We start from the raw sequence: 25,841 nt of genomic DNA, 5'->3' as shown, positions 1-25,841 counted from the left end.
TTTGCTCCCAGTTTTCCCGGGGAGTTTACGCCATATTCGGCTTCTACGACCGAAAGTCCATGAACACGCTGACCTCGTTCTGCGGCGCCCTGCACACTTCCTTCATCACACCCAGCTTCCCCATCGACGCCGACGTGCAGTTCGTCATCCAGATGAGACCCAGTTTGAGGGGAGCCGTGCTCAGCCTGCTGGATCACTACAAGTGGGAGAAGTTCGTCTATCTTTACGACACTGACAGAGGTGAGCGTGCCCCTTCTGGGAAAAACAAGGCTGCAAACTGATGCTCTGGAGCACCAGATGCGCTGTGGCTGGGAAAAAAACAACAACAAAAAACATTTGGTTCAGGGAGAGAAGAAAAAACTGCTTCCGACCAAAACCAGCTGAAGAAGTTCTATTCCTCCCTCTATATGATCAGGCTTTAATATGTAAATCCCTCATCCCAGTCTTCATTTTCAGCAGTCAGATACGTTTTATTCTCTGGCAGTAATAACCCTAATTGCGTCTGTATGTGGGTGAATCCTGCTCAGAGAGGCACTCAATACTTCCTTGCTTCTGGTACATGAGTCATTCACAGGTGCTGCCGTAGTTCGTCTGCAGCAGTCTCAGTCTGTAATCCACCCAAAAAACATAGAAAAAAAAACGAACAGATTATGATTTGGCTCTAATTGGATTAGGTAAAGGAAGTGTGCAAAATCCTCAGACTTTTTCAAAGCGCTCTCTGACGCTCTTTGTGTGGGCCACATCTATACAGGGATGAAGGCTAGAAGGGTCATCATCAGTAGGCGTTAAGAAACAGCAGAATGGTCCATTAGAATCCTTAGATCTGAGGTTCATTGGCTGAAATGATGCACAATCGTGTTGAAATGAAAGAAAAATATCTTTAATTATGATTATTTGTTTTGTTTTTGCCATGAATTAAAATTACTTTGTTGACTGTTGCTTGTTTCACACCTTGTATACATCTAGACATGCTGATGGCTGATTCATTGATGTTTAGGGAAGACTGCAAACAGGCAGTCTCTGTTTACTGTGAGCAACACAGCATTCAGTCAGAAACAGATCACTGAAGGTCTCCTACTTAGAAAGATAGGAGAGGTCTGTGATTTTCAGGCTCACTTCAGCTATGAGAAACAAAATAAATAAAAAAATCCAGGAAATCACAGTTGGATTTAGAAACAATTTATTTTTAAATAACGTTGAATAAAAGAGGAAAACAGTAGACAAAGAAGCCAGGCGTCTGGCCCTCACAGACCTGTAACTGCTTCTTTAGGAAGCTCGTCTGTCCTCCAATCATCAGCTCTATTAATGAGACCTGGTTGAAGTCCTTATCTGTATAAAAGTCTACAACCTTGAACATTCAGACTCCAAACTTAACCAAAGAGTTGCTGAAGGGCATAAGGATGAAAACTGCAGATCTTCACCAAGCTGGGAAGACGGAATCTACAACAGGAAGCAAGTAGATGGAAAGAAATCAACTGTGGGAAAAGTTGATAAAAAAAAAAAAAATGGAAGACCTCCAAAACCACTAATAATCTCCCTTCATCTGAGGCCCCATGCAAGACCTTATTGAAATCAAAAAAGCTTCCTGGATGGGAAGCAAAATATCTTCAAACTTGAAAACAAAGTCCAGTGGACTGTTTTTAACTTTTTTTGGAACCTCATCCTGTGGGTTAAATTGATCATGAGAACGAAGAGCAGAAGGCTCATGGAGGGACCTGAATGAGCTGCAGAGCGCAAAGGAACAAAGGCTACCAACAGGAACAATGTAAGCGTCCGTCTGAAGTTTGCCATAGCAAATATGGATGATTCATAAGAGGATTAGGAGAATGTGGGGTCAGGTGGAACCAAAATAGAAGTTTTTGAGCACAAACAGGACATCCCAAGAACAGCAAACGTGCGGTGAAGCATGGAGGTGGAAACATCATGCTTTGGGGCTGTTTTGTAAATGGGACAGGAAGACCGATCCATGTTAAGAGAAGAATGAATGGAGCCATGAATGGTGAGATTTAATCCCAATCCTCGTTCCATCAGTGAGAGCTTTGAAGATGGAACAGTGCTGGGTCTTCCAGCTGGATAATGAGTTAAACACAGCACTCAGACAACAAAGGAAGAGCTCCATTAAAAGCATTTCAAGGTCCTGGAAGGCCTTTTCTAGTCTCCAGGCCATCACCTTATAGAAAATCAATGGAGAGAGTTAAAAGACGGTGTTGTCCAGCAAGAGTCACAAAACATTACTGCTGTAGAGAAAATACAAGCTACAGTTTGAGCAAACCTGGAGAAAACTGACAGCAAATGTCTGACCTCTGTCATCACCAACGAAGGTCAGTCTTGTGCACCTAATGCTTATTTTCTATCATAATTTACAGAAAAAAATATTTAAAAAAAACAACGGTCTAATTTTCTGTATTTTTTCCTCTTTTTGCTTCTAACAGTTGAAATGAAGCTATGATGAAAATTACAGACCTCTCATCTCTCTAAGTAGGAGAACTTTAACAATCAGTGGCTGACTAATTACTTTTTGCCCCCACTGTAACTAGGAGCTGATTCCTATTTGGAACATGATTTCATTCAACCACCCACCCGCCATGCTGTGAAGTGCTTTTAGTCTCACTGCCAGACTGCTGTGGATGCTCCATCATGACACTCACAATGTTTTAATAAAAAGGCCTTCATTTTTCGCTGAGGTTAGTTACCTCACAAGGTTCATGAAACACGTTCCCAGAGCCAGTCTAAGCACCTGCGGATCAGGTCGCCTCCCCATCTGACTTTCGCACAATCCTCTCTGCACTGGTTCCCCCTGCAGGTGGGCCCACTGGGGGATGGCCTCGTGTTGCTCCTTCGGGCCCCTTCCCCGGCCCGGCTCCACCATACTGGGGGATGACCTGTCCCTCGATTTCTTGGTCTTCATAAGGGCTTTTTGAACCGCTCTTTGTCTGACTGATCTGATCCTTTCTTCCACATCGAAATGAGTCAGCTGAGGTGACTCGGACATCTTTGTCAGATGCCCCCTGGACGCCTCCCTTGGGAGCTGTTCAAGGGATGCAGGACCATGTCTGTCAGCTGGCCTGGGAGCATCTTGGGCTTCTCCCATTAGAGCTGGAGGAGGTGTCTGTGGAGAGGGAAGTCTGGGAGTCTCTACTGAGACTTCTGCCCCCGTGACCCGGTCCTGGTTAAAGCGGAAGATGAGACACAACGGTTCATAAAACAAGGGGAAAATCACAGCTTTGTGTCTGTAAATTCAACAGTTAATAACATGGTCTCCTATGTACTTTGATTGGAGGAATAGAGAAACTAGGGATGCAAATTATAAATGAACAGAAGGATATATTAACTGGTTGATAAGTTGGCTTTTGGTTGTATTTAGAGGATCTTTCCTTAACATCAAGGGCTAACTATTGTTTTTTAAAATATGTTGGCTCTCCTGCAGCAGATCTCTCATTATTTACTCTGGGGGCATCTGACTCTTCTCCACTAGCTGCAGCTTGTGTAGAGATATTTTCTAATATGCTAGCCTACTCACATAAAGACACATAAGACATAGGAGAAATTTGTTTTTGTTGAGCTGTTAGCCACACTGCCCTGCTCTGCCTCGAACACGTATAAAAAAACCAGAGGGAGGCTCCGCCTTTATTTTTCTTTAATATTGCATAGCCTTCCATTCTGCAAAGTCCTGACAACTCAAAAATACAATAGTGACGTACAATGTGCTCAACACAATAGACGAGGTTAAATAATAAATAGCACATTATATTTATTAATGTACTGTCCCAACATTATTAAATACAAACTGAATAAAAAAAATGTTTTTTTCCACATTACTAAACATGTTTATTATATATGAAAAACAGGAACCTATTAGGTTACCAAATAAATAAAACGTTAAAAAAAATATGTGAAACACTTGATTAACTAACAAACTTCTTTAACAAACTATCATTAACAGACAGGGTAAGTCACTTTGACACACTGTCAGGATTATTTATTTCAGTGGACGCTAACTCTAATGTAGATCTCTGTTTTTAGTCTAATCCATAGATCACTGCTGGGAGAGACTTTAAACTGTTAGCAGAGCTTTTAAACAGGTGGCTCTGGTTCTGGCTGCTCTCAGATGAAAGTTAAAACTTGGCTCTATTAAGGTCATTAACTTATTAAAGCAGGGATCACAAACGTGGTACCCGCAGGCACCAAGGGGCCCTCAAGGACCACATTGGGGCCCTCAGCATCTTCTCAAAACAGAACAAGTCACCAAAGAGTTTGAAATGTCATTTTATGCTGCTGCTCTTTTTTTTTTTTTTTTTTTTTACCATTTATAGAGCATTTTATCAAATAATCTAAGCATTTGTAGGGATGTTAAAATGACAATATCTAAAAGCAACTTAGAAATAAAAAGAAAGAATACAAATATGATTATTATCTATGAAGTTTAGGTGAACGCTGATCCCTCCAGTTCGTAGCCATGAAGTACCCATGAAGTAGCTCAGTCTTAAAACGATTGGTGACCCCTGCATTAAAGCCTTCTCCAGTTACCATGCTAATTGCTAACATATAACTTTCTATATTATTCTAAACATGCAGTGTAATGCCCTCCACTTTTTTTTCTTCTGACACCAGCAGTGAAGTTCTGCTGCTCCTCCACGCAGCGTGGCTAAATGGGCCTATTTAGGAGAACTGAAGGAGTTTATCCAGAGTTTATATCTATTAGGAGAACCACAGAAAGTTCATTCTGGATCCTTGGATCCATTAAACAGTGGAAATAATCCGGACTTTAGTCTGGATCCATTCATGTTTCTGCTCTTGCATGCCTCCGCTCTGTTATGGTATTACTTCTTACAAATACCCGTGAGTCTTTGTTTATGTTATCAATTATTCATATGGAGCAAATTTTAGTCTAATAAACCATTTATAGACAATTATTCGTTGGTGGATTATTTCATTACGTGTCGTAAATTAAACTTTTTTTCTCCTCCAGATCTGCAGGAAAAGCTGATTAGGTCACGGTGTTCCTGCAGCTCTGGCTTGGTACTTTTTGCTGCATCTTTCTAAACCCATCTTGTAGTTAGAAAAGTGGAAGTCGCTACCATATGTGTAGGAACCAGGAGTTCTGCTCTAGAGCTTCCTGTGAAGCCTGAACAAGGGTTCTGGATGGAAACATCTTAGTTATAGGAGATTAAGAACCCACTTTTTTAAAGTTTGGATACAAAGAAAATGCACTAAAATAGTTTTACGTCAGAGCTGTAGAACATATTAATTTAAATGCCTGGATGCAGTATTTGGTTGGTGGAAGTTTCAGATTATCTGGACTAAAGCTCCGTTGGATGGAGTTTCACTGTCCTTCTTTCCCACATCTATATAGATCTTAGTGATCTAGATGCTACAGCTCAGTATGGGTGTGTAAAATAAAATGCCCAAAAGATATACTCCAGTAAGATTAGCATTACCTATAAGTATAAAGACCTCATCCAAGAAATGAATCAAAGAGTAGAAAAAGCTGCTAATTGAGCATAACTTGTTGAATATTTAAAAATCAAGCGTTAATAATGAAGATACGATCGGATTTTAGTATTTCAAAGATCAAAACAGAAATAGATAAAAATCTGTACTATTCTTTAAACGGACAGTGTTTCTGTTTCGTTTCAAACATTGTAAAACGGCTCCGGGTCATAAGACATATAAAGAAGACATTTCTGATGGTTTGCACTTAGCTGCTTTGTTTTTAATCTATGTTTCTATGTTGATCAGTCAGGTTAGTTAGTTTTCATGATGAAAATAGAAGAACTTATGATCTTTAAAACCCATTCGGGCTGCTGGTTGTTCCATACTGTGGCTGACAGGCACAAAAGCTTAAATTCCAGATTTATTTGATGTTATATGCAGCCCAGTTTTATGTCAGTCGATATGGAGGGAAACGTTTTGGACAACGTTGCTGGCTACAACTTTGAAATCTGGCAAACCTTCCACAACTGTGGTTCGAAACTATTTTTAAACCATCCTCGAGCATTTCTAGGACAACTGTGTTCCTTTCTAACTTCCTCTGCTTTCTTTCAAGCATCTTCCAACACAGATGTCTCTTTTGGTGCAGCAGTGAATCAGATTCACACTTGACCGCAGAGTCTCCGTATGCATCTTTAAATATGCGATGATACAAAAAAAACAGGAGGTTTTAACATCAACATTGCCCTTTTTCTGGCACACATTTTAGAGATGTTTCAAAGGCTTTTTTTTTTTTGGTAGCAGCTTCATGATTCAAAGTTAACCTATAATTTTAGAAAATGTCTGAAATGGGGAAGGGAAAAAAATACTGTCAGGGTTTGTGGGGGTTTGTTAAAGGACCCAAAATGCAGAGAGTTTGGGGTCTGTAGATTTATTTATTATGGCAGCAGTAGTATAAATCCAAAGGTAGTAACACATGAGATGAGTACCGTAACAGGAATTAGATAATCCAGTAAATGCTATATGCAGGGGAGGAGAATACTGAACAACGTGTGGAGATAATTACTTGAGTGGGAGCAGGTGTGGCCAGAAAGAGCTGGATGGGAAATGAGGGAAAAGGAAAGTGGCACTGGGAGCAATGGTAAGCAATGAGGAAAAAGGACTTAAAGCTAAACTGGGAATGCGCGGTCAGCACCAAGCTACAAATTTTCAGAGTTGCATGACCTCATGCCAAAGCAGCAGGTGGGGTTAATAGTCGGGGGCAGAAACAACATGATTGCGTCACTTTTGGTACACACATTCACACCTTGTTCAATGTGGCGCGTTACTTCTGCTTCTTACATTTTAAAAATAGATTCATTAGTTTTGATTCTTTTTAACTCATTTCCATTTTGGCCTGTTGGTATTTAAGGAAAATAAAATAAAAACATCAAAATAATTAGTTTCATCCAGACAATTGCTTTGTAGTTGGATTCGGTGCTGCCCCAACTTGTTGTTCAACGCACACCAAAATAAATAGTTTTACTATATGATGCAAAGTTAAATTGACACTGTTACCATTAGTTATAAAACTAAGGAAGTTTTCATCCAGAATTGCAGAAAATTTTTATTTTAATAGGGTAGTGCAGTAAAGCTTCTGTCCTTAACATTTTTCCTGCTTTACTTTTACAATTGAAGTAGTTTTAAAAATAGTACTTTTACACTTTTACTTACGTAAAAAGTAAATTTTTTAACTTCTACAAAAGTGTTTTTAAACAGTAGGATTTATAATTCTACTGGAGTAATAAACATTATTACTTTGGACACTTCTGCTGTCTATTAATGATAGTTTTAAGTTTCTGTGTATTGAAAATCAAATATATTTCTCAGATTGGATTCATCTTTTTTAATTTGTTAAATGTAATAAAATTGGTTGATAATAAAAAACATTTTATATTATTTCTGTCTAAATTTAATACAAAATTTAATGCCAAAATAAATTGCTAAATTATAACAGCTTTTTTTATTCTCTAAATTGTGACCTTCGTCTACAGGAAAGATCCTCTTGATATGAGAGAAAACTCAAGTTTTTTAGAAAATGACCCCTTATAATCCAACAGTTAGACTACTCAAGTCAACTAATCAAGTTATAAATTCCCAAATTGATAACCTGCATCCCTAGTTCTCAATATGACTGGTTCTGAATGTCCGGCGATGTTTGACCTTGTTAAGAGGCTTGTTATCCCTCCCACACGGGTGGAAAGCCTTGGCTTTATTGATCTGGCTGACGTGTCTGTGGCAGATTGTGGAGTCTGATAATTGGATGTTTGGTGTCATAAGACAAAATATTTACCGCATTTACAGCCTCTCGGTGGAATCATCAACCTTGTCTGAAGGGCCTCCTGATGTGGCCCTTGGATCCCTGCTTCACTTTGTTGGCCTGTTTCACCTGCTGTGTGAAGGCCGGTGGCGGCCATCTGTGATGCTTTAGCCGCTCTCACAGTGGAGACAACAGGAGTGGATGTTTGTCTTCATGCTGCACAGCTTGTGTTTGTTGAGAGGCGGGTTAGTCGTCCTGCTCTGGCTCGGCTCGCTCCTTCCCATCCGTGCTCCAGAGGCAAAGTAGCCATCCCTCATCCAATTGTCACTTTAATCTTCATTACAGGAAGAGGACCTTATTTATGGGGATGAGGGAGACGAGCAAGAAGTCTTTGAGAGATGCTGATGTGAGTGTTGATAGCTGGCTGGAGAAAATGACAGTAATGAGCTGCAGAAGGATGTATAATCTTGTTAATTCATCGTACGCTAAATAAAGGAAGGACATGTTAAAGTCAGACTGGATTAGGATAAAAACATGAAAGTATCACGCTCTTGTCTTGTAGATCTTATAAAATAGTCACAACCACACTTTCAGCACACTCCATAAAACGTTTTTTATTTTTACGCTTCCAAACTCTGTCCATGTTAATGGAGTTGGACGATAATAGAGGATAAAAAGCCCAGAGATATTTCTTAATGTGAGCTAGCTTTAACTGCACGTCAGGTTTTAAATTCCCAATGATGTCGACATCAAATAGGTCCGGCTTAGCTTTGATGCCAGAGATTGGCTCACTCCGACGGAGGCATCTCAAACAGCTGAAACAGTTTCGACTGACATCTTTGCATTAATGATCAAACTATATGAAGATATCTTTCTTGGGGCTGGTCTTCACAGGGTCCCTTTCCTGCTGCTCATTTCTAGGAACTAATTGCCAGATAAATAGAAGTTAAACTGATGCAAAAACTAAACAAGAAAGTTTCTGCCGTGCAACATCACCTATTTATCCTGATATGCAGGTCATGAAATGTCCTCATTAAATAGAAAAATGGATGCAGGAAGAAAAGACCTCTTGAACTAGAGAACATCTGGTCAGAAACAGCTGGCTGCTCATAGAGGGCCCTCTCCAGCTCTCTTTTTCATGTCAGATTTACTGCAAATTACTTTTATGCAGCTTTTTATGCTATTAAAATCAATTATTTATATTTCCTAAAAGTGATTGATAGTTATTTCCTTCTTCAATCACCCAATAATAAAGCTTCCACAGTTCCCACTGACAGCTGTTTTGCTCTAGATGATCTATTTTTCTTTTCCAAACTTGTGCAGCATTGTTATTAGACATTTTCTGCTGAAATTGTTGCTCGTTCTTCCTAGAAAAAAGGTTCAAATTCAGCGAGACTAGAGGAAGAGGATCAGTGAATGCGGATTTTTCCCTTTGGCCAGAATATTTAAATGCTTGGTTATGTTTTGATCTACTCCGTTCATTCTAATTGCAGGTGTTTATCATGACCATTCTCCTGCTGTAAGTTGAATATTAAATAATTTCTTAAAGGGATCCACGGTTAGTTTAACATGTTGGCTTAAATATGGTGAAATTAGCTTAAAAATTGTTTCTTGTGATTTATAAAATATAAATTTTTTGTTACAGTTTTTATCCACAGTGATCGCCATATTTTCACGCTATGCACGCTGGGTTAGGTCTGCAAAGGACTGGAACCTGCAGAGTAAACACAACAACAATGTTGTCGTACTCCTTTTTAAATGATGCGATTGAGATTTATTTGGACTCTCATTTACATGGTGGCCAAGAGGTGCAAACACACTGCAACACAAAAATAAGACCAATACACAATCATAGAGAAAACATTTAAAGAAAAATAAATGATGTGAAAGAGAAATGCTGCTATTACACAAAAAAAGAGAATGGTTGCCTTTTGTATCTCTGCTTCTTTTAATATGTCTGCTTCTGTCTCCTTGATTCCCAGTTGGCCTCTGCAGATGGCCGCTCACACTGAGCCTGGTTCTGCTGAAGGTTTCTTCCTGTTAAAAGGGAGGTTTTCCTCTCCACCGTTGCTACAAGCATGATTGGTGTGAGGGATTCCTAAAGAGTCAGTGAATCGACTCACTGTTTTGGTTTTATAATTTTTTGGTAAGGACGCTGTCATGTCACATCTGATCCGTGCTGCACTTTATGGAATGGAAATGTTAATCTACTGTCTGAAAAGCTGTAATAAACGAAATTTCGTTTAGTATACAACAAGACATTAAAATATGTCAAAGTCTAAGGCCCCGTCCACACGAAGTCAAAACGAACACGAAACGCTGATATTTTCCAAAACGTTTGCCGTAAAGACGGAGACGTAAAATAAATGTGAGCGTCCACACGAATGCATGAAAACGCTGCAAAATGTATGCCAGGCCTGTAAGTGGCGCTGTGGTGCCAAAGCAAAAATAAGCGACGAAATGTTGGGCATGCGCACTAATATTTATACATGGTTGCCCTGCGGGTCCATTTTCGTGGTTAAGTCAAGTTCAGGTGCTGAACTATGTCGTCGATATTGCTCTGTTCTTCCTGGAGATATTCCAGAAGAAGAAGATTCTGTTGTAAGCCCGACAGCAGGGTGAGTAGCATTAGCAGCAACGGCGCCATTGTTGTTGTGATACTGGTCGCGCATGCGTGTTTAGAGGCGACGCTATGACTCATGCGTGTAAAAAAAAATATGCGGTTAGAGCGTAAAGATGGAAACGCAAAAACGGCGTTTCGAAATCTTCCCACTCTGAAGGCTGAATAAAAAAAAGATTGTTTACAGACCCCCGAAACGCCGGCTTCGTGTGGATGAGAGGCTGGTTTGGTGAAAAATTTGTGCGTTTAGGCCAGGGTTCGTCTTCGTGTGGACGGGGCCTAAGATAGCCGGCTAATTCATGAAACTGCTCTGAGTGTTTTCAATTTCACCGCCTATAAGCTGGGCTCTACTGACCGGCCAACACACTGTGACAGCAGCTCAGTGGCAACAATCAGCCGTAATGACTGGGTACCCCATGACTTCACTTTTCGAGGTACTGCAGCATGGCGGCGCCCTTACCAAAAAAATTATAAAACAAAGCTTCTTTTTTTCTTTTACGTTAATATATTTCACATTTCTAATAAAATGATTGATTATAGTAAGACACAATCTCATGAATTAAGTTAGTTTGGTTGAACATTTCATTTCCACTTTAAGAGCGACATAGAAGTTCAGAGTGATTGTTTAAAAAATTTAACTGAAAACCCACCTTTCCTTTCCTCTGTCTTCTGGGAGCGTCCTTTTGTTTTTGCTTAGGATCTGGTAGGCATTAATAGTGTGAATCATGCATTCACTCTATTGAGATCCTGTTTTTCTTGATCGATTCATTGTTATTGTATTATGGTTGCTTCAATACAATTTTTGGCCCCTAACTTTGGCCCATTTTTTACATCCTCACCATGGCTACATCGTTTTATGGAGAAACATGTGACCATGTGTTTGCAGTGCATTTGCACTTTGCTGCTCTCTGTTTTCTACATTTGTAGCATTTCTCTTTTAGAGCATTTTTTATTTTCCCTTCTATTCTCCCTTATTTTTTATTTTCCCCTTCTTTGTTTGTGCATGAATCTAATTTTTGTGTCTGTTAGTCTCATTTTTGTCTTCACAATGCTGTTTTGTATTTGCCTTGCTTTTGTACCCCTCAGCCTTGATAGATTGGCGCAATTCAATCTGACAGATAAAGAACTTTCTCTGCCAAGTTTGTGTGCAAAACAAGTTCTGAACAGATACATTTTATGTTTGTCATCTTTAATGTTAGTATATTGATTTGCTGTCAGGTTAGGGGTAATATACTATTAAATATCTAATTAGTTCAGATGGTGGTTTCTTTTCTTGGTGTGCCACTTTTTGATTTTTAAGAAAGTTTTTTGTGCTTCAATCACCATTAAATCATGAAAATACCTTTTTTAAAGTCTAATTATTTCAAGTTTAACTGTTTATTTTATTATCTTATCGACCTGTTATGGTTTTTAGTTTTCCGTTTTCACTAACTAACTAATTCTATTATGTTGATCTTTGGTTTATTTTCTATCTTGTGTTATATTTAAGCCAGTCTAAGTTATTCTCTGTTGCCCCCTTGTTTCTTTCTCATTTCCCCTAGCTCCCTTCTATTCACTTCCATTCACACCTGCTCCATATCATCTGATTGCCCCAGTCTTTGTTCTGTCTCCCATAAATATAAATACTCTTCCTGTGCAGTTCTTCAGTTTTGGTTCCTTGCTGTTGTTTAGTGGCTCCCTCATCTCTGGTCCCCCACATGAGTTTTCCCTGACATTTTTGTCTTTTTTGGTTCTTTTTATTATTGGTGTTTTGGATTTTTTGATGTTTGCCTCAGTTTTCTTCATTAAACCTTCAAGAACTCATCTCTTCCTCCCTCATCTCTGCATTTGGATCCTCAACCAATGTTGACAGAATGTTGACACAACATTAAACAGACGGGGTAGACTCAGGTTTCAGCTCTCAAAAACCTTTAATTCAGGGAAAGATTTGACTCCCTACAACTATCATCTCAACCCCCACCCCCATGTAGGGGATCAAAACATCTCACCTGGTCAGCCAGGCCAACACCTACCCCTACAGCCCCTTTTTAGAGGCATAGACCTGTATCGGGTATTAAAGGCTAACAAAGAACCCAAACCACTCCCCGTTCCTAAGGGGCGGACCCATGCTTCCGGTTCAATTTGCATGTTTTCTAAGCCAAAACAAGGCTTTATTTTGGTCCAACTTTTTTGGAATGAACTATGTCTCAAAATTGGTCATTTACTTTGCTAACTTCTACCACACTATGCTCCTGCCCCCATTGGAGTGACTCTAAAGCCTCTTTTTCAAACATGGGTCGATCAGCTAACCATCAGCTTTTGGCTCCCTTCCCAAGTGGTAAAAGGGGTCCTGAACACAGCTGTAAGACACAATTTGTTCTTTCCTTCCACTTTCACAATAATGCACTAATTTGTGTTCGCCTGTTGCATCAAATCCTAACAAGATGCATGAACATGTTATAACAAGTAATAAGATGGTAAATAACCACAGTTAACGTTTCCATTGATACATGAACTATAAGGAATGTGTTAACTAAAGTAATATATGTTTATAATCTTGCATTGTATAGTTTTTAATACATTTTATTGATTTATAAGCATTTTTGTGCTGCGGCTGTTGGAGGTGTTTAGGAGAATTCTAACTAGTTGAATAAATGAAGCAGTCTTTAAGTTCTGAATATTCCTGTTTATTGGAAAAGAACAGTTTGGCATACCTAGTCAAAGCACACGCTCATCTCAGCTGAATTAAAGCACAGTGCATTAGTAAATGTGCTTGTTAAAGATACTCACCGTCTCCCTCTCTGTTCCTGCTGCTTAATGAACTCTGCATAATGAAAAATAGATCTTTGGCTGCCATCAAAATGAAGCAGCACCATTTAGCAGCATTAATGGCAGCGCTCCCCACTATCTCCTGCAGACAAATGGGGATGGTGGGATTGGTGGAGGGGCTTGCATTTGATGTGTAATCACATTGCCCCGCTGCTGAATGTCTCTTTGGTTTCGTCTCCGCAAGGAAACATCTGATTAATTGGGCCCGGCTAAAAGCGCTGCACTCAGCAGTTAGGCATATGGGCTGATTAACAGAGAAAAAAGGGGAAGAAAAGAGAAAGCAGATGTGCTTCTGAGGATGCTTCGTGAAGGATCAGTAGGCCTCAACTTCCTGCACTCCACTTTTATGAAGCCACAATCCTTTTTGTTTAACCCCTATTTTTACCTGTGAGACTCTAATATCAGCACTTAGACATCAATTTATCAGTCAGTGTTCTCTACTTGCAGAGAGCTATCGACTCGCTCTTTTCAAGGACTCTTTTAGATCAAAAAGGGACACATGCTAGTTTCAAAAGGTTCGGAAAACAAAAGGAGATAAATAAGCTTCAAGGTCAAAAAAAACAACAACCCAAAATCGATCAATTTTGTTAAACCCTTACAGTTGGGCAGTATCTTTTTTGAAGACACATCCAAGAATGATTTTAGCCGTGTTGAATAAATTTGAGCATCTACGCAGGACTAAGCTGGCCTTAAGATTCCCAGAAAACAGAGTGTGTTTGGAGAGGCTGCTTTGAGAGCTGCATGTTTGTTTACCCTGATCCTGTGTTAGTTTAGTGTGGTTGACCTCACTGGTGAAACCTTCAAAGAGCTCTCTGCATTCACCGAGAAGTTACAGCCAAGGCCAAGCCCGCATCCTAGTGTTTCTGCCCAAACCCAGCCTCCTCTTTTTGTATGGCGCTCCAGCTGCTCTGCCAAACACCCAAACTGCCAACGATTGATCCGTGCATGTTCTAACATGGAGATGCTATGCAGCTTTGAGAGCAGGCAACGTGTAGTTCTTTTACTCTACTGTGCAGCAGAATCACTGTGTTTTAATTGGGAAGCTTTTCTGCAGGTTAGGTAAGTTTTTATCCCTGTAGTTTAGTTTAATTAGAAAAAAAATACTACTTTTGTTTCTCTGTGCAGTTCTTTCTTTATTGAAGAGCATTCATGATAAAAAAAAAAATCAGGACATTTTGGCAGTCCTGAAAGGACCGAGGAACACCGCAGAGGTCAGAGACAAACTCATGAAGATGTTTAAACCATTGTTTAGTTATTAGGAGGTTTTCCAAGCTCTAACTTGCTCACAGAGAGCTGCAGCTTTTATAAGCTATGAAAGGATCAGTTGGAATAGTTGTGATCATAGATTTGGCAGGAGTGGGTGGTGTGGGGGTGACTGAGCGCACTACAATTCATCTAATTTAAAGCAAAGAGCTGTTATCTACACTGGGACAACTTGGAGGTGGTGCTGTCAGACTAATTATGCTCAAAAGTGTCCTTTCACCATCATCGGCCAACTTTGGTCCGTTTTAATTTGTTGGTCCACTGAAAGCCAGGTTCTTCATGATTGGACCGAGTCTGTTAGTGGAGATGTTTCAGACGTAGGTTCTCCTCTTTTAGTCGGTCATTTCCTAGTCACGCTGGGCTCCTCGTGTCATGTGAGGATGGAGCTGGACGGACGCCTGAGAGAGGATTTTTAAAGAGGTCACCTTCTCCTAGTGGCGGGGGGGAGACTGAGTCACAGCTGAGGCTGCATACCGCGCTCCTCAGGAAGGAGTCCTGGTGCCGGAGCAGCTTCCTAACCCACAGAGGACAGTAATACAGGAGAACACATGTATGACCAAACAAAAGGGTTTATTCCCCTTTGAAAAACAATAATTTATCAAACAGTCTACCAGTAATAACATTCACTGTATAATAAAGAGAACATTTTATATATAAATATATATTTAAATATAAATAGATATTTTCAGAGGGTTTTTTTTTTTTTTTTTTTTTCGTAGCTCAAGACCCATGGCTTGTTGGTTTAGACCAAAATCTGAAACTCATTTGAAAAGAATTGGAAAAAAAAGACGTACATGGTTCAGCAATTCAAATCATTGCATCTGACAAGCTACTGACAACTTTTCTCAAAGACAAGAAAAAATCAATCTGGGAAATTCACACTGGAAACGTGGCTCTATGTAATAGAAACTTACTCTTTTGAAAAATGGACAATTCATGAGTTTTCAGAAAAATATCATTTAGGAAAGTTTAGGTTTATACATCACATATATATCACATAATTAATAAAACAGATCTGGTGAGGAAAGATGATCTGATCTTAACAAATGTTATCCTGACTGCAAGTAAAAAGATATTGAGAAAAAGATGGTTGAATCCAGACCCACCTAATCAAGACGATTGGATCACGATGGTGGAGGAGATTTCAATTATAGCAAGCATCTTTAAACTAAACAGACATGTTTGATAAACGCTGGGTAAAACAGACAAAATTACTATAAAAAATCAATAGAAATTAAAGCTTGAAATAAAAAAGAAATTTATATTCATATTTAATGGCATGGTTTTTAAATTCTAGCCCAAGAAAATCAATTTGGAAAACATGAATTATTATCCAGTAAATTACTAATAAATAAAAAACTCTCGTCCAAAGTAATATAAACGACCATGAGTCCTCTCCAGTTTAATTATGCTTACAGTTGGATCTTAAAATGTTCTGCCATGTAAAGCCAGCAGTCCAAGCTTTAAATAGAGCCATATCAGCAGAGTACATACTGATCGCCTTGGCAGAGCTGTGTGGGCAGCAGAGCTGATGTATTCCAGAGATTCCCACATATGGGCCAAATCTGCATTGTGCCACAAACACAAACAATAGTGCAAGTCTTCAGGAATTTCTCTGGGTTTTATTTGGTGAACTAATTCCTAAATAAAGTGAGTTTTATGAGATGTTGTGTTTATAGAACTGAACTATATCAGTTGGCAATGATTTTTCTAAAGGATCAGAATTTAGACTGAAGGAATACGTGGTGAGAGGTTTCTGGAATCATTTGACGGGCTGGTGAAACACAGAAGACCACCCTTCTTGGATACTCAGGACATCATAATTAGGAGTTTCTTTCTTAGCCGATGTTATTTTGACAAAGACTTTTTACATGTCACCACTGATCTCTTCAAGGGAAACTTGTCCTCTACATTTTCTCTTTGAGTAGCCGTCTATGAAAGCTGATTTCAGTCGAATGCTGATGTAAGAGAAAACTGTCGGCTTCCAGTCCGGGTGCAGAGTGAGCTTCAGAGGAAACATATGTCGCATCACTGGAGACTTTTTTTCTCCCTTTTGTTCTCCTGATGCTAATACTGCGTTTGTCTTTTACACACAGCATGCTCTAGAGCCACTGATGGTTGTTGAAAGCTGATTTGCTTCTTCAACTAACTTTGTGGCCCGACTCCTCTTGGAGTACGTTTGAACTTTATATATTGTTTCTCATAAAAAATATAGGTATGAAGTTGTGGAGAAGTCAAAGAAACACTGTGTAACTTTTCATTCAGCTATTAGCTTAATTTGAGATAATTAAAAGGATTTTTTTCAGCAGTGGCGGCTGGGCAATAGAGGGCGTCGCCTCGCTCACCAAATGACCTCGATTAAGACATAAAAAAGCAAATAAAAATAAAATTATAAAATCAAAATATTTCCAAATATATTAATATATTATTTAGAAGTGCAAGATAAATATTTAATCTTTAATGATGGATAAAGCAGTTTCGTTCGATCAAATTGGTGATGTATTTCCATCCTGGGGTGCAAAAATCTCTGCCCATAGACTCTGGTTAAAAGTTGTCCATGCGCAGTAGCATCTCTTCAATGCAAAGATAGGACCATCCTGGGGTAGCAGCTCTCCTGAGAAAGCTCCTCCAGCCGCCATTTGTTTTCAGCACTTAATAATAATAATGCATTTTATTCAGAAAGCAATTTGCATTTGTGAAAACTGATCTCACAGTGCGACATTGCAAAGTATTGGTGTGTATCAAAGCTCTCAATGCTTTTCTTCTCAAGAACTCTCCTTTTTATCTTAACTGATTCGGATCTGGTACTGAATGTTGTCTGAGCTCTAAAGTAACAGTTATGGCTAGCCAACCAAATAGATCTGATCAGACATGTTTCTGGTTCTTGGATGATGGATTTAATCTAGAGGAGATGAATGTGGCATTTTTTAGTATTTAAATTGGCATTAGGAACTGGAAGATTGATATTATATTGGGCAGATGTATCTGCCGATCTATTTTTTCCTCCACTTTTTGTGACTCTTCTCTTTCCTGTGCTCTTTCCGTGGTTCCTTTTTTGTTTCAGTTTTTTTTTTTTCTTTTTTGGTTTTCTTTAAGGTATTTTTGACTGTCCGTTTGTTTATCGGTTAATTGACTAATCGAATTCAGAGCACAGCGACTTGACTGATTAATCACTTTGCAAAATAATTGTTAGTTGCAGCCCTTGATTCAAGTAATAAGAGATGTCACACCGTAGGAGACCATGGTCTCATTAGTGTCCAACGTAAGGTCCTTTATCCTGCTGGAGAAGTCCTGTGAGTTAGCATTGGGATGTGTTGTGTTGACAACCAAAGGAGCAAAGTTGAAGTGAGATGTTTGAATTGTGACAGAGATATTGCTGCCGTTGATGGGCCTGCGTGGAGCTGCTTTATGGGAGGCCTTAGATCCGGGGAACAGCCTCTTCTCGGTACAGTCGGTAGTGTTGTTATCTGTTGATGGCTTTGTCCTTTTCTAACTGTTGAAGGCAGCTGATTAAGTGAATAAGCATGCAGGACCATAGTCATAGGAAACCGTGGTTTTTAAAAGTTTTAAAATCTTGCTCTGAGGTGACTTAATCTGATCAAGCAAAACTGCAGAAGTTCCAATTTCTGAGATGCTCAAGAAACCCCATCAAGCACGGCGAAGAAAAATGACTCTATTAACGCTAAAATAAACCCTTTAGAAATCACAGAAATAAGAGTGAAATGTAAGAGCTGTTCTCAGTCAAATGCGGAAAAAAGCAGCCTGTTGACTCCCCCTGGGTACGTAACAAATGAGCTGAGGCAGGTTTGTTTTTTAGTCAGGCAGAGGCACAGATGTGTACTATCAGTCAAATAAAAGCTACACCACATGCAAAACTGATTCATTATTCATCCTAACTGCCAAGCACATCCAGAAAAGGGCTTTTTCTTTTCCTCAAGAGCTTCTTCAGAATACGACGTTTAAACAAACAGTACAACAACCCAGCAGCTTTCTCTCCTTTGGTCTTCACCCAACAGGAGGGGAATGATTCGTAATATGTTTGACCTACTTTCTCTCTATTACCTTCATTGACTGTTTTGTTTGCAGCAAATTGCCAAACAATTCATGAAGGTTGAAATTAACAGCTCAAATGCATGCTGTAAACCATGAAGGAAAGGAGCTAAGAGCAGCCAAATGGCCTGCAGATTGTAGCGTAGACTCACGGAACGAGCTGGAATTCATCTTCATCACCATCCCTGTTGGTTTCCTGCAGTGTGAGAGAAGTGCTATAATATGCCTTGTTATAGCGCGCTCCTAATTTTGAATATGTATAACTGTGCGGGTCAGTGCTGAATAATTGAGTCTGTAAAAAACGCCCTTTTAACGGTCATCCTGGCTGCTGCCTGTTGTAAAACGCACCATCTGTTTGCAAAGTCAACCAAAACTCTGAGTCATTTGGACGCCGACCAATAAGGCACACCAGAGTTTCCACTTTCCAAGCGACTGAGATTTTTCTGTCTGAGTTTTCTATGCTTATGAATTCATGGAAGGTCGGGACGTTTTCATCTTTTTTGACGAATAATAGCTTAACAACAGCTTGCTGATCTAAACGTTTTAATCCAAAATCTCTGCCTCGTTTAGTGCGACAAAAAGGACAAAAAAAAAATCCCCTTTTCCTAAAGCAGCTGCTAATACATTTTAAAATGTCATGCGTATCCCAGCTTATCCACACGTCGCAGAACCGGGAGGAGAGCTGCCGCTCAGCTTCTTCTGAGTAATCTGAGTATAAACACAGCCGCATGTTTCTGCAGAATTTAAGCTGATAAAGCCCAGACTGAGGTCAGCTTTTTATTAATCATCAGACCCCCTCTCTGAGCTTCCTGATGGCGTGCTGCCTCCCTTCTTTAATTGCTTAACCTCTGCATGTGTTAGACACGGAAATGCGGGTCTCTTTCGTCTCTAACCCCCTCTTGATGAGGGGGGGCTAGCGTGGGGGCACACAGCGAGAGCCACTTGTCTTTAAAGGCCAAATCTGATCTGAGGGCTGTCTGCTGAGCATTTCACTGTGAAGGTCAGCGTCAGGCGAAGGGAGGGCGGACATGTCAGCGAAGTCGCTGTGCTCTGAATTCTTAGCAGCTCTGTGCTGAACATGTCACCTCACGTGTCCGAAATGCTTCCCAGCAAAGCGCTGAACTCGTCACGGGCAGCAGGTTGCCTCTGCTGGAAGAGCAACAATGCAAAAATGACGTCAGCAGGGAGTTTAAAACCAGTTTACACTGGATCGTTTGCTGCAGCAGGACTCAGAGATGAACCTAATTGAAATTGTTTGAAAGCTTTTAAAGTCTTTGTTTGTTTTGTTCATTTTTCAGTCAGTGTCTAGAACATCCTTTCTGGGAAGAGGTTGCATCGCTGACAGCAGCTCCGGTCAGCCAGGAGGCTTTTTTTATGTCTGGTTTTGTACTCTGATTTGAAAGCTGTGATGTCTGAGTCATTTCCGTTGGTACTTCTGCCACTTTTTACAAATCTTTTATGATGAGTAACCATGGTAGCAGCAAGGCTGTTAGATAGGGCAGCAGGTGATCGAGCTTTCTAACTAAACGCCCAGATCAAGAAGTTACATGATCAGATAAGGCAGAAAAAAGGAGTTTCAATTGTAAGACAGGAAGTACATGAAAGCGAATGGTGGTAGGGAGGTGTGGCTTCAATAAACTGTTCAGACACCTTGACCTTTTTTACATTCTGTCATGTTCAAACTACAAACGCTAATGTTTCTCATTGGAATATCAAGACATAAGCCAAGAGAAAGTAGTGAGTAAAGGAAGGAAAATGATTTAATCTGAGACCAAGCTGAAGATGTGGATTCATGTCTTTATAGGTTTGCAGTTTGTCAGAACTTAAACGTACAGTGGAGGATGTTTTTTTTTCCGAGTGGATCATTTAAATAAGTGGTCCTTCTGGTTGTCAATCATTCTGGTGATATGTTTCCATAAGGCTGTCCTATGTGCTCGTCCCCATCTTCATTTACCGGTGATGAGTCTGACATAGTGGAAAAATTGCAAACCTTCTTTTGAAAAGTAAGCTTGTATGAGCGATGCAGACACAAACTTTTAAACAGAGCATGGACAAGGAGAAATGGGCTCGTGCATTTAACAGGCGTTCCCTCCCAGGAGTGGGTACAGGGTTATGCATGTGCATCTTTTCAAAAATAGCAGAAATCCACCACTATAGCTTTATATTATTATTTAATCCCAGTGATTCTTGATCCTTATGATACCACTGGTTCACTGTTGTTCTTTAAATTTTCTATGAGGCCTTTATAAATAAATAAAATAAACTGAATTTTATTGATCTCACAATGGAGAAATTAAATCTCTGCATTTAACTCATCCCCTTTTTGCGAGCAGGAGGCTGCCACGGAGCAGCGCTTGGCAAGCAGTCGGGATTTAAGGTACTTTGCTCAGAGATGCAGAATGGTAGTGAGTTTTGAACTCACAACCTCAGGATTCCAAGCCCTATGCCCTGACCACTAGGCCGCCACTCCCCCAAAGGCATGCTTGACTATAGGCATGTTTCATTGTTTTACATTTATACTGCATCATGTCAACCACATGAAGTCATGGCAACCACCACTATGAGTGTTTATGCTGAGATAGTTGACTTCTGAGGGCAGCTGGATGAATTTATTTCAGGGTATCAGACTAAAGGGGCTTAAATACTATAACACAGTTTAAGAGATAAGGATAATTTGAAGGTAAGGCCATAATATTAAGAGGAGAACTTATCATATTAAAAATTGTAATTTTTTGAGAGGAAAATATGTTTATTAAGAGCAAAGCTTTGATAGTTATCAAGCAAGATCATCAAACAGCAGCCTGAGGTGAGCATCAGAAGTCAGAGCGGAGACTGAGCTTCCATCTAACAGTTTGTGTTAAAGTAGACTGCTTCTTTAACCTCAGAATATTGTGACATTATCATAAGTTATAATTTTATAGCGGTGATGTTCACGCAATGTTCTGGTAATGTTGCAAACTGATTCTGATTATGATGGGAGCTTTTTAAACTTTGGTGATCTAATGAAAGTGTTATGCAATATCATTTGAAAGTTGGGAATAATTTCCCACTGTTAAAAAGTATTTACTGTTTTTACAGTTATTATGATTTGCTGGGAGTCACAGCAACTCATCACAGCTTCATCACAGACATGGAAAAGTTTTTTTGCTTGATAACCTTTAACTTGGGTTCCCCTCTTTAAAGATGTAAACTTGGTGTGCTGCACCACAGAAGGGACATCAAAATCAGATATAGATAGTACTAATAAATAAGGTAGAAAAACTGATTTTAAGTGTTTATTTAGATGATGATGAATAATTGAAAACATTCCTGCATGTTTCTGTGACCCATTTTCTCTCATTCACATCTATTAGCCAAACAATGACTTCACACTAAAGAAAATTACATGTCTGTAATTAATATCATGTATGCAACCTTCATATGTTAATATTTTTAACCATTTAGTAAGAAGCTAATCTGAATGTTTTCTGCTACACAAGCTTTTTATCACTTTGATTAAAAATTATAAGAATTATTTTATTTATTTATAGAAATATAGTCTCATGTTTTTAATATGTTCAAAAACAATCTTCCCTTTACCAGGAGACCTAAAACATGTCACCCAGACGCTTTCTTTATATGCATCACACCAACTTTGGATGATTCAATGAAGCTAAAACCTAGCTGTGTCTGTTTTCAGCTGATCTACTAACAGTGTGTCACTGCTGCCCATAAATCCTGAAACCTTTAATGAATGAACTATTCAGAGCCTCCCATCACTGGGATGAGACCTTTTCTGTGTCACAGCTCAGCCTCTTCCTGTCAGCTCAGCTTCTCCCTTTCTTATACTTCAATCACTGATTCATCACAGAGTGACAGAGTTGTTGACTGCCATCAATTGTGCCGTCTAAGCTGCGGCCCAATTTACTGCTTTGCTGTCAGTTTATGTTTTCTAGCCATATTGTTGCTGCCCAGGTCAGTTGCTGGCTTTGAAGTTGTCAGTTTAACTCCTCCACCAGACAGGAAGCGGCTAAGTCAGACATGACCAATCCAGTAGAGATTAACCGAACGGGACGGACGCTCAGTTCTAAGAGTTGAGTTTTTAAGAATCTTTTTTAATATTCGTTTTCATACAGATTTTATTTTAAAGATTGGATTTAATGCCAACTTTTGGGGCCACGATTTCATTCAAAATAAAATTTGAATGAAATTTTCAGGTGCAACGTTGTGAACCTGTGCAGCAAGGGGATAGGTAGGAGGATTATCAGTTACCATATCTTAGACTGTCAGCTCTAATTGTGCAGTTGTATGCATGTATGTTATTTGATAATTATTCAAATACATTTCGAAATGTCATGTGTTTTTTTTTTGTGAACATACATCCAACTGGCTGTGTTAGGACAACCGATAAAAGTGTGATTAGAGCTCAAATCATGGTCGAACTGTTAACTGCACACAATTTCCATCACAAATTACATGAAATCATCAACAAAAATAATTCAATTTTGGGTTAAGCATGCTTGAGTTAAAAACACTGAAATAAGTAAGTGAAACTCAGCTTAACAACGCTATTATGCACATAAAGATGAAGAAAAGGAATTATGCAATAATAAAACAGTTCAGCATTGAGGACGGTTGGCTGAGGAGGTCCTCCACATCACTGAAAGTGTCTCCTGGGTCAGGCTAAGGTTGAAAAGGTGCTGTAGAATCTGACATAGCTGCTTTGCATAGGCCTTAAAGACTCTGGGGCTGACACCGTCTGGACCTGGTGACCTATTTTGATTCAATCTCTCCAGATGCCTCTTTACTTGACTTCTAGCCAAAGTATGTGAAAGGCGGAGGCAGCAGAACCATCTCCTGATTTGGCTGATAACAAACTAATAGAAGCAGGAGGGTCAATGGCAGAGGAGGGCAGGATGTCCATGTGACTGTGGGCAGTAGAGAAAGATGCTGAGATTGTTCCTGAACCTGTTGAAGAATGGATTCAGTTCATTGGCTCTGTCCAGACTTCCATCTGTTTGATCATCCTTCTGAAGCCTGTGATCTTCTCACAATCTGACCACACATCTCTGATATTGTTCTACTGGACCTTGGTTTCAGGCCTCCAAGCTTTCTCTGATCTTTACCTTGAGTTGCTTCTGTTTACTCCTCATCATTGCTTGTTTTTTCTTGTTAAGCAGTTGCTTCAGATCACTTGTCATCCATGGCTTATTATTTGGGAATTGGACGTTGTTATCTACACAGAGGTTTATGTAATCAGTCACACACTCGTCATTACATTGAGATCTCATCTCCTTTTGATCTCATCTTGTACTTACCAAAGTAGTTGAAGTATTATTTCAGCAGATGTAAGAGGTGTGAAAAAAAATCAACTTGCTATGGTTGCTGTGGTTACGCATCAAAAGTATCCAAAAGGACAAAAATATCAGTGAAAATCCTTCAAGTTTCACAGCATTCAACAACAGAGGCTAAAATCATCAAAAAAAGGAAACTGATCCAAAAATGTAGGAACTAACGTTCAGTAAAAAAAACAAATTAGAGTCAAGCTAGCAGAGCTACTACAACGTGCAGTGCTGGAATAATTATGTTTAAGATACTTAATGCTTGTTCGTATGATGTATAATGTGTGACATATTACTGTTCCAGAGAGGTGTTGCACAAGCGGTATAGGTCAACTCTCAGGAAGTATTGCTCAAGCTTAACGAAACCAGGAGGTTCTCTGACCATTTGATCGCAAGACATTTAAATGCAAATTGACCTGTTCACTGGGGCTGCAAATTGAATTGTAGTTCTTGTTTCCTATTCCTTTAGCGCAACCTCAGCTTGTATAACTAGGGACCCCCCCTCTGACTTTAATAAATAGCGAGGAGAAAGCTGAAGACCGGCAGAGTGGGGTGGAGATGTACCTGCATGGTCTCTTCCTACTCTCCTTGCGAGTAAAAAAAATTTCTGAATTTCTTTTCTTGTTTTACAGTGTTTTAGGTGTTAGACCTGACATGCAGCCACCTTAAGTAGCGCAATAATAGACCAATTTGGCTCTATCCTTTAAAATTTACTTCTTTATATAAGCTTAGCAAAATTCAACTTTTGTTTTGTTCTGGAACAAATGGCTAATACAACATCTAAATCTGAGAAAATTTAAGGAGCACATCAGCAAGACTCAGTTTCCTTACAAACCAACCTACAGTATTTAATATATTATGGAAATGTGAAAGCACAGATCTAATGTTTGTTCCTCACTAAGTCTGTGTCATCAAGTTCTATGCAACCTTGTGATGAAAATTTAAAAAAAAACTCTGTTCAGTGACGGAGCTCTTCCTCCTTTATCTCCCCCAAGGTTTTGCAATCCTCCAGGCCATAATGGAGTCTGCTGTAGCCAATAACTGGCAGGTGACAGCTCGCTCGGTTGGGAACATTGTGGACCCCACAGAGTACAGACGCATCATCGAGGAGATGGACCGCCGACAGGAGAAACGCTTTCTCATCGACTGCGAAGTGGATAGGATCAACTTGATACTCCAGCAGGTACTGAGCAACACACACTGCTGCCTCGTCCTAGTTTTCCTAAAGAAAAGTAGCACACTGGAAGCAAACCTGTCCTTGAGTATCAGAAAATAAATCTTTAACATCCTATGCATGTTTTTTTTTCTTTATCATAATTATTCAGCGTATTTCATCTCTTCTGAAAGAGCAGACATGTTTTCTGCTCTCACTGTTCTTCATGTCCTTGTACAAACTCTGTAAAATAGGGCAGATTTTCTGGCATTTTATGTCGATTCTCCCTCGTTTTTCTGTCATTACCCTAAGCTCCTCGAGTGCATCATGATTGGCTCGCGTCTCAAAATTCTCATTTGAAAAGGGTGTTATAACAGGCGAGCTGGGCACTTTCAATTAGAGCTCGTTATTCCCAGTTCTCTTTATTTGTGTGTGTGGGTGTGTTTGTGTGTGTAGTTTAAGGTCACCTGGGTTTAATTCACATGGAGGAATTACTGAGCCTGCTCATCCGTGTTTCCTTGGTGATCATCAGTTCCTGTTTTCCAACACTTGTCTGCTCCCTGTTGTTTTACTGTTGAGACGTTTTTAACGTCTTTTTAATGTGGCCTATTAAACAAGGATCAAGTTAGAGTTTTCTGACTATCTTGGATCCATTTAATGTAGGTAACTGAAAATGTAAGTTCACACCTTTAATTTATTTAGATTTCTTGAAAGACTGTAATGCACAATGCCTCTTTAATTTTTCATGTTTTACTGGGGAAACATTTTATTGTACAGCATTTACGGCCAAATGCTATACATGGTTTTTAATAGCTTCTGCTAAATAAAAAGCTGAAAAGTGAGGCATCAGTGTTGTATTCTTTGTGCTGAAGGTTCACTTTCCACTGCTCTTGTTTC

The 25,841-nt window shown here is 39.5% G+C and overlaps 1 protein-coding gene across 1 annotated transcript; it reads left to right on the top strand.

Annotated features, from left to right (window-relative positions):
• LOC107105133 (glutamate receptor 3-like) lies at positions 1-24,974 on the top strand (the record flags this gene model as incomplete). Its single annotated transcript, XM_015405251.1, has 2 exons — positions 1-240; positions 24,787-24,974. Coding segments are annotated over 2 exons (428 nt in total), but the record flags the coding sequence as incomplete, so codon positions are not given.
• Positions 24,975-25,841: the final 867 nt, after the last annotated feature.

This window comes from Cyprinodon variegatus, unplaced genomic scaffold, assembly GCF_000732505.1.
Source record: "Cyprinodon variegatus isolate N-32 unplaced genomic scaffold, C_variegatus-1.0 Scaffold2086, whole genome shotgun sequence".
NCBI classification, from domain to species: Eukaryota; Metazoa; Chordata; class Actinopteri; order Cyprinodontiformes; family Cyprinodontidae; genus Cyprinodon; species Cyprinodon variegatus.
This window is presented reverse-complemented; position numbering and strand designations above follow the sequence as displayed.